The following is a 13,748-nucleotide window of genomic DNA, read 5'->3' on the forward strand; positions in this document are numbered from 1 at the left end:
CAAAGAAGCTGCAGAAGTCAATGCATTTAAATGTATTCTAAGAGAGTCAATGTTCATACCTCCATTTATAAAACGCCTTAGTCTTCTGACCAATAAATGCCAACATTCATACACTTATGGAGGAGGGTGCCATACAAGGTGCCACCTGCTCGTCAGATTCAAATCCATTCACACACCGACGGCACAGCTTTTGGAAGCAACACTTCAACAGGTGGCTTGGAGGACCCAACCTGCTCTACCTCCATATCCACTCCTAACAGTGGATGACATTTCTGAAGAATTTCTAAGAATTTGCGACTGAGCCAACAGAGCATGACAACAGAGCAAACACCGCCCCGCTGATGAAGACTGTGGGTTACGGTTGAATCCTCAAGAAAAAGCATTCAAACGGCCCTTTTAATTTGGAATCTTTTTTTTGTCACGGGGTACTTTTTTGACGTTTTCTTTTTAAAGCTGGAGGTAAGATGAGACTTCCGATCAATTAAGACACTAATGATGTTCGCTTTCACGCGATAACCCACCACCAAGAGGACAATCCCGTGAGTTGAGTCACAGAGCCAGACAACCTGGAACATGAGTCAATGTTGCGTTTTTGTGCGCGTTCGATCCATGTGGCATGTGTGTGGTTACTGTGAATCATGTCAACAGAAAAAATGCATGACCAGTTGTGCCAGGAAGCCAGAGATCTCAGAGGTCTCAACAAAGCAAATGTCTTTTTATGGATGAATTTCCTTCTTGCTATTCCTGTTTATAGACCTGTTACATCACCATTCAAGACATTATGACACCTTCCATTCGTTCTAACCTGGAGATATTTCCTCTTGTTTACCTCCCACCTGATGAGACAATCTGAAAAAAACATATTTGACTTGTTAAACAGATAATATCAGAAAGCACATTCCATCCCAGCAGACATTTCCGTTTGTGGTCAAGTTTTCCAGAAACGGTTTTGTTTTTTTGTTTTTTTTATAACCTGCTATGGTTGTCAAGCATTTCTTAGAAATCCATTCACTTTTCAAGCCATGATTTCATAAGGTTGAACTAATGAATTGTGATTCATGTCTGTGTGCTGAACTTATCTTTGTAAAGACATGCCCGGTCAGAAGAGGTTACTTTTTCCTGTAAACACTACGCGGCCTGATCCATCTGTGCCATTTCCGCTCATTGCGTCTCATGAGATTATGAAATCCCCCCGCATGCTTACTCGCCTGTGCCAAAGTCCACATTTTTCATCTTTGTGGTCGGTTCTCAGCCGTTCTGTGAGACTCGCCGTGTCAGACAGCTATCGGAGTCAAGTGATCCTGCTCACACACATGGTGTTTGCCTCAGTTTGTGGTGTCAAGAAGATCACCGTTGAATCCTGCCGTCAGCGTTATCACCTTCAGAATAAAGCTAACATATGATTTTAGTATCATAAATAATGATTTATTCATTTTGATCATTATTGTTCTTCTCTAGATGTACTACATACTAGTGACATTTTTAACACCATGGGGATTGATGGGAAAGTGACGTAGTTTGGTAGGTTATCGCCATGGTATCGGTGGAGCTTACCATGAATGCTTTCTAATTAAAAACGACAGCTGTTCTGTGTATTTATGGATCATAAGGTGTCTCTCTAGTCTGTCAGTGGAATCATTTCAGAGCAAATGGCAAATATATGAAGCATAATAATTCATTTTTTTAATTTGATCATTTATACGGCAAATGAATGGATGGACATAAAGCATAAAATGATATGACTGTAAGTGGTAGAGATTGCCCTTTTAATGCCTGCCATCTCAAAGTATACAATGGAAATGTATTCTCTGTGTCCTCTGCTCAAAGCAAAGCTAAAAATGTTAGCAATTATCAATGACCCAGCTTGACATTACACACACACACACACACACACACACACACACACACACACACACACACACACACACACACACACACACACGTCCCAGCATGTGTTACAGTAATGGGCGAATGGACTCCCTAAGAGCCAAAGCTAATTAGCCCATCTTATTTTGAGACATCCTAGGAATAGTCTCTGCAGGGTACACAGAGTGTGTGTGTGTGTGTGTGTGTGTGTGTGTGTGTGTGTGTGTGTGTGTGTGTTCACTATATGTTTAAAAGGCATAGTGATATTTTTTGCCTTCTTACCATATCATAAACCAAATTAAAGCCAATTAGCTCAGCATAAAGACAGCAAGAAAAATGAGATATGAATGTGTTCATCGAAGAGCTTTCGATGGTGCTTTTTGTTGACCTTAGATAGAGCCATACTATCTCACCAAACTCTTGGAAGGAATGCGATTACATGTATTGCCCCAAATCACCATAATTTAAACCTTTAGAGTGATATTAACACTCTAAAGGTTTTGAAACGTCAACTTCGCCTCAGCATGTCTCCAGTGCTTCTCGAATCTTCATCACTTTCAAAGCGGAGATGTTGAACACCGTCCATTTTGCTCACTGAATTCTGATTGAAGTGAGTGTTGCGGTACAGATTGGATCGATAGTAGTGACGCACTGCTGACCCCCCACGACCATGGAACTGGTCTCCAGCTGGTCGGAGCAAATGAGACAGCAGAGGCTAAAATAAGCAGAGAAGAGCAGCTCATCCTCTGCTGAGGGCATCGCATCTCACACATGTTGACCTCGTGTCAAAGCTACAGAGGTTCTGCTTTTATTCGTTTTATTTTCGAACATGCTGCATGTTTTATTTATTTTTTTCCAATAGATTTGTAAAATAAACAAACATTTCTTAAATTCCTTAGCTCATGTCTCAGGAATCAAGTTAACTGATTTGTGTATATATTTTTTAAAACAACGACATCATAATATTTCACCACAATTTGATACAATAACAACAAATCCTATAAAAGAACCAACAATGTATTTGTTCGTCTCTCAGTCTTTTCTTCATATGGTTTGCCTGAAGTAAGCTGTTTTATTTATAACGCAGGTCGGTCCAGCCAAGCCATCTGATTTATTAAAGACGGGATCCAACCCTGCTGTTAATCCCAATAAAACATGGCTTGGCTTTATTGGTTGCTATGCCAATTCCTGTGGTAACAAGGGAGCTAGTTAGCGATCTCTCTGTTTCTCCTCTGCCTTTGATTCCTATATATTTACACTTCTCTGGAGATAATGACCGTACACCAGAGGACATTCCACAAGTGTATTTGTGAGCATGTTAGTGCTGCCAGTTGGATGAAATAAGGAGCAATACCCCAAATCACAAGTGAAATGTGCAAATGATGAAGACACACTCTAGTTTTCTATATTCTGGTCCTGCCTTTTAATCATAATGGTTTTCATCATATATTTGGCACTATAGTTATTTCATCTCTTTACAACCATTGAAGCACCACATTCCAGATGTGGGCTAAACCACACTAATTAATCATTTAAATTTAGAAAAGAAAATGTGTGAGATAAGACCTCGTCATATTCACAGCTAAAGCACAAGATACTGAAATAAAAAAACAGGCAGTGAAAGATAAGACATTATTATGCAATTCAACCACTATAAATGGATAACTCGGGTCTCACAAATGCACAGTACTTGGAGAGCATATTGGCTTCTGTCATTTACTTTTTCCTTCCACAGAAACTTAATTATTTAATGTATGAATGGCTGCCACGCAGGCCACGGTACTGGGGTACCATCTGGGACTCACAAACTGCTCTTATCAATTTCTCATCAAAACTGAGCTGACTGAGCTGAGCAAAAGAGAGAGAGAGGAGGAAAAGAAAATGTCTCCCTCTCCTCCGGTCAATTTATTTTACACATCCCATGAACCTGGAAGCATTCTTCGTTAATTTCTCGAGGCTATTCAGGGCGTCATTTTACAAGAGGACCATTTCCTCAAGACGCTTTTGAAATATTTTCCTACTAAGGTAGCTGATGAATGCCAGTTGCCACCCATGAGGAGCTGGCACACTGAAACAAGGCCACGTTGATGACTTGCTCCAATTAACGGAGGAGCATGATGGATATGTGTATCTGGGTGCTGTGCTGTCCCAATACAGATCCCACGAGCCTCACGCTGCAATCCCTCATCATTACGCTGTTCACTTTTGCTTCTCCCCTTCCCCCCGTTTATCACTCCTTCCATCCTTTTTTGACATTTTGGAATTCACAGTTGGAAATGTAATTTACAGGATCACAGAATTTACAGCCACGTCGACACAACACGTCTTGTATTTGGGAGTCTTGAAGGTGTTGTTGCGGTTTCAACATGACTGACAGGCTCTTCCACTGGGAGGAACCCCCCCCCCCGACGACATCCCTAGACTGCCATTTGTCAGAAACACGTTCAGTACACACACACAGCGCTCCGAGCCAGTGCTGATCTGTGGCTTTTGTCACTCAGGGCTAAAGTGGATTTGTGTAAACTAGACATGACAGAATATAGAAGCGTGCTCTCTTTCTTGCCAACAGTTAGATGAGAAGGTTAATCCCACTCTCATTGTTGTCTTTTAAATATAAAGTGACAGACGCACAGCTTATTAGTTTAAGATTAGCATAAAAACAGGAAGGGAAAGCCAGGAAGACGTTGCTCTCAGCCAAGAAAATAGTCCCACACATAACGACAATATGTGATTTTTTAAATTTTTTGGTGTAGCATATTAATTTAGTGAGCTTTAGAGGTGCTGGTAGGTGGATTTTGTTACTTTGGCAGGGCTTGGATAGCATGTCGCCGTGTCCAGAAAGCAAATTTCTCAAAATGCAGAAAAGGATCTGTTAGGAAAATGGTTCAAGAGGAATTTAGAACAAAATTAAAGGCAAAATCCAAGAGTTAATTTCATGCCTGATGATCGATAGAATTACAGATATATTTCCATCTGCTTAACAGGAAACATGCTGATCTTAAACCCAACACTTAAAAAAAAGCAGCAACAGGTTCACAGTGAGAGGCAGCGTTCCATTTATGGATGTAGGATGCAATACGCATCACAAGCAAGACAGCGAACCCGCTAATAAGACAGTGACACTACAAAAGGTGCCCGGAATAGAAACAACGCAGTGGATTGAATGGAGCTGCAGCTGCTCTTGTGGAGCTGTTCACATTGTGAGTCATAAGTGTTAGTTTTGTGTTTTGATGACGTGTGCGGATGTATGGGTGACACTGGGGGAGAGTTGGGTGGGCGGATGGGAGCAGCAGATACAGCGCTCGTGTTCCCCCAGACCCTTGTCATCCACTCAGGATTGGCTTCATTCAGCTGGTGGTTGCTAAGATACCACACGAGAGATGACACTCAACGTGCAGACAAACGCATGCGAAAGCTGTTCGTTTTTTTTCTTTTTACACATTCTGGGAATTTGTTTCTATTTATGAAACAATTTAAATGTCAAACCAGGCTTGTTGAGCCGGTTGACGTATACAGCGGCTAATGAGGAGGACAGCCGTTCTCATCACCATGAAGCTCAGTGCTCTCTGACTGTGGTATTAACGTTGAGGGCCATTCAGTCGAGAAAATTGATAAAAAAAAAGGTTACGATTTCAAAACCACCGAAAATGTCACGGATAAAATGATGAAAAATAAATCTATTGAAAAAGGGCAAAGGTGTTTCCAACATTTATCAATATTGTCTCAGTGTACTGCCAACGTCATAATAAAATAATTTGAGGAATGTGTGGACATATTTATTTTTAATAATCTACTCCTTCACTGTGATACATTCAACTTGAATTACTTTAGACAAATGCATGTAGTTCAAATGCACAGATAAAATAATATCATGGAAAGGTCTGGTTTAGTGTCACATAAAGTTTTTAAGTTTTTTTATTCATTATCATTGTCACAAAATTCAGCAGGCATCAATAAAGATTCAAAGCTTCGACCTAACAATATTTAACTGATGATTAATTTGCATTTTGCTATCTGGGAAGCTATGGGTGCTTTGAATTTTGTTCCATTTCTCCTGAATTTCCCTTTCAACCATTATTCTGAATTGGGAATGCTTATTCAGCATTTTGAGATGTGCACCCCAAATCACTATGAGAGTGACGGAGCGATCTCTGCCCCCCTGGTTTCGCTTCAGCTCAGCTGTAGCTCACAATCCGCCACATTTGTCAGACAGATTCATCAAAAACCAAAAAACCTTAACAATCTTTCTGTCCAAAGTAAAAACTCCAAGACAAAAGACCATTCTCCCTCCATTAAGGGAAACCAAAAAGCAATTCCTGTGATCATATTGCTGCTGAAAGTGACAAATGGGCTTGAAACCCGGCAGCCTCGGGGAGCGTTAGAACAGCGAGGACATTGGAGGGAAGCTTCTGTTCCCAGTGACAGCTCTCCTTATGAAGAGCTTCCAGCATGGAAAGGAGACATTGATAAAAAGCTCTGAGGCTCAGGGAGATGGGTGGAGACATGCCGACCAATCAGTATGACAGATACTCTACCTGTTGGCGTGTTTGCTGCTTCGCTGCCACTTATCACTGAGCGGGAACTCAGCAGGAGCTACTGGCCCATGGTGGGTGTGGAGGGCCAAACTGGAAACACATGAAAAGACGAACCCGATGACCTGCAACCACAAAGTCAGTCTCAAATATTAGTGAGTCAAGTCTTAAGTCAAGATCAAGTAGTTGGGTTGGTGGTTTAGGTCACTATCATTACCATCTTAAATGGTAATGACTTAAATGCATTTAGTTCAAATGCATGGCGGTAGACTAATAAACATTTTTTTTTTCAATTTAGAACTTTCACATTTAGCATTCATGTGTTATACCTGTGACTCATTTGTAGTTTCTGAGCCAAATTGCATGTTGCATTCTGGGGTTTTTTGGTCACTAAATGTCTCTTACTTCTGATTTATCCTTTGCTTTTTGTTTAATACGAAGCATATTTGACAGAAAATTAAAGCGTTGATCTTTAGTCTGTTGACTGGGTCTTAGTCATTCCAAGTTAAAAGGCTAAACTCCAATATAGTCCCAGAATGTGACAGGACTTCAGGGAACCTCCAGAAACTGCCCATTCACATCATCAACCTGCTTTGAAATCCTTTCCACAAGTCTTTGTTGTGATGATAATGTGCCAATGTCACTTTGACTGTATTTATAGGTTTAACAGAGCCTCATTCTGACACTGAGCCCTATTAATTGAGCTCTCCACAGACATCTCCCTGTAGCTAAAATAGGTATAGGAAGTCCAACGTGGAAGGTAAACGGGGACAAAGTAGGCCAAGGACTCTCACAGAAACTAGACTGTGTGACTCACCGAGGGGCCGGATCATCATGGGAAAGAACAGGAAATGGGAAAAAATGTGGGTTAAAAATAATCCTCAAAATTTCAGGTGTTTGAAAACAGGCCACCTGTGGTGTAATCAAGTCAAGAGGTATGTGACAGGTTTCATTCAACTGCCACAATTCAATTCCAGCCACTTTAATCTTAAGGGCTGGACAAAAATGGTGAAAAATGTAGGTTTGGATCAGATGGAAGTGAAATTACACAAGTATTGTTGTATTATTTTGTGGTACTTGCACTTTGCTTGAGTATTTTCATTGTTATGCTACAACATCCTCTTCCCCACTGTAGTTATTTTGAAACATGCACATTTTCATAAAGTAACACACTTTACAGGCCCAACAATATATAATGTAACTCAAATTAGCCCTAACTTTAAAGGTTTCTGCATGACTTTAATACTGTGGTCTTGCTTTTACTTTTAATAAGATATTTTAAGATACTAAACTGAATGTAAAGCATATATCCCTATACAACTTTCACTATAAGTCCTACGTTTTTGGCTGAAAATTAAGTTAAAATGAAGTTGCTAATGCAAGAATTAAAGAATGCATGCCCCAGCATGATCTCGAAAAACACGTCATGCATTTATCTTTACAGGTCTGTTTCATGTCTATATAGTATTTAATGCGTTATAGATTTTAAATAAATACATTTTGGATCTCAGTCAGTGTCAATTGCACTTTAATTGTAAATTGTTTTAAAGTGTATTTTTTAATATTTTGCAAAACACTGAAAAGTAAAGTTGCCATGCTAATGTATTACAAAAAAGATATACAAATGTGTTCATACACTGCCCCCGTGTGGTAATAGTTGGCACTGCTCACAGAAAAAAACATGTTCAGTTTCAAAACATCAGCCAATCTTTATTTACAAGTTCTAACATGCCAAAAAATATTACACATACATGTGGTGGTGGGCTCAACCCTTCACAGAGATACAATGGGGAGAAACCCTCAAACTTGACAAGAGAAACAAAGTAAATCAATTCTCCGTGGAAAGCTCTTAAGTACAGACACACAATGAATATATTTAAACTCGCACATGAGGTTATACTTCTTCATTCTGTCCAATGAGGAAATTAAACTATTGAAACGATCACCAAAGACAAGTTCAGGGCCGAATCTAGTCAGACAAAACGTACTTTAACTCCACTGCATACAGCGACACACTTAGCAGTAACTTTTCACTCTGCAAAACTACACTAAAGGGCTCCCAGTCACGTAAGCATAAACGTGATAGATGAAAAGCAGGATAGGAGTGACATGTGGATGGAAAAGGGACATAACAGCAAGTCTTTGTTATTATCTTGAAAAGAGATTCAATATTATTACAAACCCAACTGGTGTTTGTGAGATGAAAACATGGGAATCTTAATAAAGAGAAGGAAGGAGGTAATGAGGGGCAGGCACATAAAACAATGGCACTTTAACTAATATGGGAATAAAAACCAGGCTTTGGAGCAGGCAATAGTTCTGTGGTAAGGCGCAAACAGGAATAGTCATCGTTAAGACTCACACAAGCATTTTACGCATGGCTCGGTCAAAACTCTGCACACAGAATGGTGTAAAAGCACCCTTACACATCGCTCAGCTGTCTCTGCAAACTGATATGGGTGTCATTGTGTTTACTAGAAACACAAATGGCTGCAAACACATGATTTCACTCACACACTTCTCTTTAAAATGTATGCTCCTGTCAGTTTGGGTTGCAAGATCGGTGTCCTGTGATTCAGTTATTATCAATCTAGATGTTAATCACAAGAGGACAGGCAAAGTGGAGCAAGCAATATACTGTACACACGATGCTGTGCACATTTGCAAACTCAAACCTTTATGCAAATATTAACCGCAAAGATCTGAAGTTATAGTTCCGCACACGCTGTGATAAGATACAGTGCATCTCTGCATGTAGAGTAGATCTGTTGCATTTGTACATAAAATATGTTCAAGTATGTTAGAGGACTTCTTAACACAACGGAAAAAACTAACTTTTTTTTAATTTTAGTCATCTCTTCTGTGAAAAATTAAAAAGGAACAAAGAACATTCCTCAATATAAGTCAAAAACGTTGTGTTTTGTTTGGATGTTAGGACACAGAGCAAGCTTCCGGACAGCTGTCTGTTTAATCCTTATACAAAATCAATTTAACCATAAATACCTTTTTTTCCCCCAGAGAAAAATAAAGTGGATGCAATATGCAATGCAGTGTTGAAACTGGTTATTGTTATCAAGAGTTGGCGCTTCCCCCCCCTCACACTGCACCGGCAGTGTGAGTGATTGTGACTGTCTCACACAATGTGTTTTTGTTGTTCTAGCTCTGGCAGACAGCTATTGCCTGGGGTCTGAGGAGAAAGTTGTGGATCCATGGGTACATATTCCACAGGCAAAGGCCTAAGAATAACGAGGGAGAGAAAAAACAACAACAACTAAGAACCCACAAGTGAGCTGATAAAACATCCTGCCACTGAATGCATTAGAAATGATAACCTACTACGTAGCTTCAAAAGTTCATTATACAAACTTCTTTCAGCAACAATGTCCTGACTTACATGGAGCAGTAGGATCGGGTGTTGATGATTAACAAGTGATCAGGCTAGTTCCGTTTCACAGTATCAGTATCTTCTTCCTTCAGGACAAACTTTTTCCTCAGAGCTTCTGAAATCAGAGAGGCGGAGTCCTCCTCTCTGAGGGATGTACAGCCTCTGTTGTACCTGCAGTGGCAGCCATAAAAAGAAAAATATGACGTTAAATTTATATTGAAATATTCACATATAAATAGGAATAGTTCAGCATTTTAGTACCGACAACTCTTACCTGTCCTTGCTCATCTTCATACGGTTCATGTCCTTCAGGATATCCATAACATCAGCAAAGCTGGTGGACTTTGACAGCGACACTGTATCCTCCTCTGCCTCTCGGAAGTCCATGCTGGGTCTGTCCAGGTCAAAGGTTGCCGATGCCGTCATGGAAACGGGTGGCAGCGGGTCAGGGACAAGCTCTGACACCACAGAAACCACATCTTCCTCCTCCTCTTCTTCCTCTTCCTCCTCCGTGACATCACTGATGACAAAGGAAGCGGCAGCTGTGGCAGCCGGCTGGTAGGGCGCTGCCTCGAAAGGTGCCATGGAGAAGCTCATACTTGTGTCGTCAGGGGAGAGCAGGTCAGGGGTCAGGGGGTTGGAGCCTGGAAGAAAAGAGGAGCAGGGAAGAGATATGCAGCTGTTTAGAGACGTTTGGAGAAGTGGAACAGCGTTGAGACAAACAAAGCACTTCTAAATATCAAAAGCAACTTCATGCCATTTCCAATGTGAAATTAATTTGAAGATTGTACACATTACCTACCTCACAGCATGACTGTCATAAAGAGACACTATTTCTGAGCATGAAGTGCAGTCACTTTCACTGTCACACAGACTAGAGATTATATGGTGGAGGGTGAAGGATGAATTTAGGAGGGGGAATACAATATTTATGAATATGTAACACTTTTTTGTGACGTTCCCTGTTAAAATGTTCCTTGAGTGACACAAATGAACCGCAGAGATGATCTTTTACCACTGACCTACAAAGTCATGCCAAGACATCTTAGTACCAAAGAGCTTTAGGAAAAACAGGGCAGCCGACTTGGCAACAAAAGGATCACAGCCACATGAAGGCAGCAACTCCGCCATGAATAAATAGGCTCAAGAAATCAGCTTGAATTCTACACTACTACTGAGCAGCTTTATGAATCAGAGTCTGACATATCAATAAAGAGTGTCATGTTCGGTGTGTAACCAATTCTCACGTCCCTGCATTTTTATCACTATCATTTTTACCTACCAGAATCACTTGACACAATCTTGGCGATCTGTGCGCGTAGTCTGCTGAGCTCGTCCTGCAGGGCAGTAGTACGGTTGAGCGCAGTCACCCCAGGCTTCCTAAGCCCCTCCATCCTTTTGCCCTCACGGCGGAAATTGGGTACGGATGAGTTCCTGTGGAGCACCAGGAGAGGCGTGGGCCGCCATTCATGTTTCAGCGGACGAGCGTCGCTTCTGAAAAGAGAAGAGTTGGCGATCAGACTTAGTGAACAGTAATCTTTTTTTTTTTTATCCGAGTCCACCTTTTGAAATATGCTGCATGTCATCTCATGTCTCTCTTTCCCTGCACTGAGTCCACAGAACATGCTTTAGTACTAATCAATACTTTACCAGCAGGTTATTATAGTTCCAGCCCAATCAAATAGTCCTACAATAAACCATATCTTTGCTGAATTTATAATGTTCAGTTGTCACCACCATTTACAGCTGCAAAAATCCGCATAGAGCTGAATCAACACCACTCTGACATTTTAACAGTGTATTGTATTTCATTGAACTGCATGTGTGCAACGAATAAGATGGAAGCTCAGGACTGTCTAGAATAATGCAGTTATAGATCACTGACTTGGCACTACTCCATAACCTTAATGGTCGTCTTTTAGAACGTGACTGGATATTTACCGCACTCTGGCATACGTCTCTTCTTCATCTGCAACAATCCAGGCTATGTCTGCCAAGGTAGGAACAATGGGGCCATCCATAGGCCGAAGGGTGGGCAGGCCTGGTAGCTCCTGATGCACAATGTATGTATGTTAATGTTGTATATGCAAGCATTCAAGTTGCACAAATGTGGGAATATAATTCATAGATTTAATGAAATAAACTATTACAAGCAGGACTTATAGAACCACATATTTACCTGGAAACATGCCCTTTGTGGAGGTCTGAGTGGCAGAGTGGAACCGATTCTTCTCACAACACTACGGGTGGATCCATGAGGCTTATTCTGCCAGATAGGAATAACTTCCTGTAAAGCATTTATTAAAAAATACAATCAAAGTATACTTCGATGTTGTGCATTGTCTATAATTTGCATTCCCGCATAGTCATGTGGGAGGAAGACAGTGTTAAGTAAAGACATCCTTAACAGCAAGGAAGCGACCTTACTGTATCTGTTTCCATGGTGATGGTGGGTCAGTGGAGATTGAAGTTATAGCAGTTCAGTAGACAGATGTCATGTCAGTGTGACTGCCAACTCTTGGAATACAAATTATGATTAGTTAGAGCATCTGTTGAGAGACACAAGCGGGAGAAGAACACTGCATTATTTTACCCACAAACATAAAGGAAAATTCATAGAAATGATAGCTGAGTGGCAGAAAATGTATCATAATTTACAAGACTGATTGCAAATAAATGTTATTGCCGTATCTCACATAAAATGCACGGAGTGGTTGGATACAGCTTCTGATCTTGTATAATTATACATTATAACTATCGAATAACTAATAACAATAGAACCTATATTTGTTTGGTGATGTGACTGGAATCAATCTTTTAAGCAGGGGAAGCCTGAGTACTGGAGAAGAAATAAGTAAGCTACATAACAAACATCTCTTCAGTAAACATGTTTTATAAAACTAAATGATTGATTTGGGGATCTTAAAAGGTGTGGGCAGCAAACGCCAGCTAATGTTGATACCATGTTTACCATCTTATCGCGAATACTTCAGCATAAGGAGCAGGCTAACGATCATCAGTGCTAGCTAACATAGCTAGCTAACCAACGGCTTACATTAAAATCAGGTAGGTTAGCTTGAATTATTACAAATTCAGCGTTCGTCATTCACCACCAACAGTAACGTTGAACATAGCTTTAGTGCCGTAATTTATGATACTTTCGCTCAGTTCATTATCACTCGGTGGTTACGAATAGCAAACACCTCCCCCCACACAGTGGGCGTCAGTTAGCTTTAGCAGCAACAACGGCCCCCTAGCCGACCTTAACGGCACAAAAAATAAAAAATAAATGTCACCGTGTTTCGATTCCCCTGACAAAATGCAATCGACGCTGCAAGGGCGCAACTTACGGTAGTTTATGACAGCATCTGGGAAATCCAAGCCACTAAATCCTTTACGAGAAGCAGCTTCTCCTCTTCGTCTTTCAGACTGGAGTTGAATGTGTTTTCGCTCATTGGGCCGGAAAACCTGTTCCTCCATTCCCTGCGATTTGATTGGCTGCAGCTCCGTTAGCTCCCAGAATCTATATAACAGCGCCCCCAGCGGTGAAGATGGGCAGATACTACATGATAAAAACAACTGTAACTTTGTTTTACAAAAATATGTATAATGTGGATCCACTGAATGTGACAGGAATCGTTGCTCTCGGTTCAGTTGTAAACAGAAGTTATGTAGTTGGTTACTTGTTATATCTGTTCAACGATGTTTATCATAAACATATATATTTCAAAATATAAAGAAAAACGTAAAGACACTCAGGATTTAGATATGTACTGTGATGGTATGATTATTTTAATTATTATAAAAATATAAATCTATAAACATCTATAAACATCCAGAAAAAACCCCACATGCAAGGCACATTACGTGAGAGAGAAAATCTGATCGGATTATACAAATCATACTAGATCTTGTCAGTATACAGTAATAATAAATATCTCAAAATAATTAAATAGAATAATGGG

General features: G+C 40.4%; 1 protein-coding gene across 5 annotated transcripts; it reads right to left on the reverse strand.

Annotated features, from left to right (window-relative positions):
* Positions 1–8,082: 8,082 nt before the first annotated feature.
* On the reverse strand, positions 8,083–13,262 carry mtfr1l (mitochondrial fission regulator 1-like). 5 transcript variants are annotated; one of them, XM_084012803.1, is made up of 8 exons: positions 13,134–13,262; positions 12,211–12,332; positions 11,963–12,070; positions 11,725–11,834; positions 11,066–11,277; positions 10,058–10,427; positions 9,793–9,954; positions 8,083–9,634 (listed from the first exon to the last, which is right to left on the reverse strand). In XM_084012803.1, exons 2-7 carry the CDS (start codon positions 12,223–12,225, stop codon positions 9,837–9,839), a joined length of 933 nt encoding a protein of 310 aa, XP_083868929.1. In that variant the 5' UTR covers positions 12,226–12,332; positions 13,134–13,262; the 3' UTR covers positions 8,083–9,634; positions 9,793–9,836. The 5 variants fall into 5 exon arrangements, with proteins under 5 accessions (XP_083868929.1, XP_083868931.1, XP_083868928.1 ...); XM_084012805.1 differs by having other exon boundaries at positions 8,083–9,954; positions 11,963–12,049; XM_084012802.1 differs by having other exon boundaries at positions 8,083–9,954.
* Positions 13,263–13,748: the final 486 nt, after the last annotated feature.

The sequence above is a fragment of the Eutrigla gurnardus genome, assembly GCF_963514095.1.
Source record: "Eutrigla gurnardus genome assembly, chromosome: 7".
Lineage (NCBI taxonomy): Eukaryota > Metazoa > Chordata > Actinopteri > Perciformes > Triglidae > Eutrigla > Eutrigla gurnardus.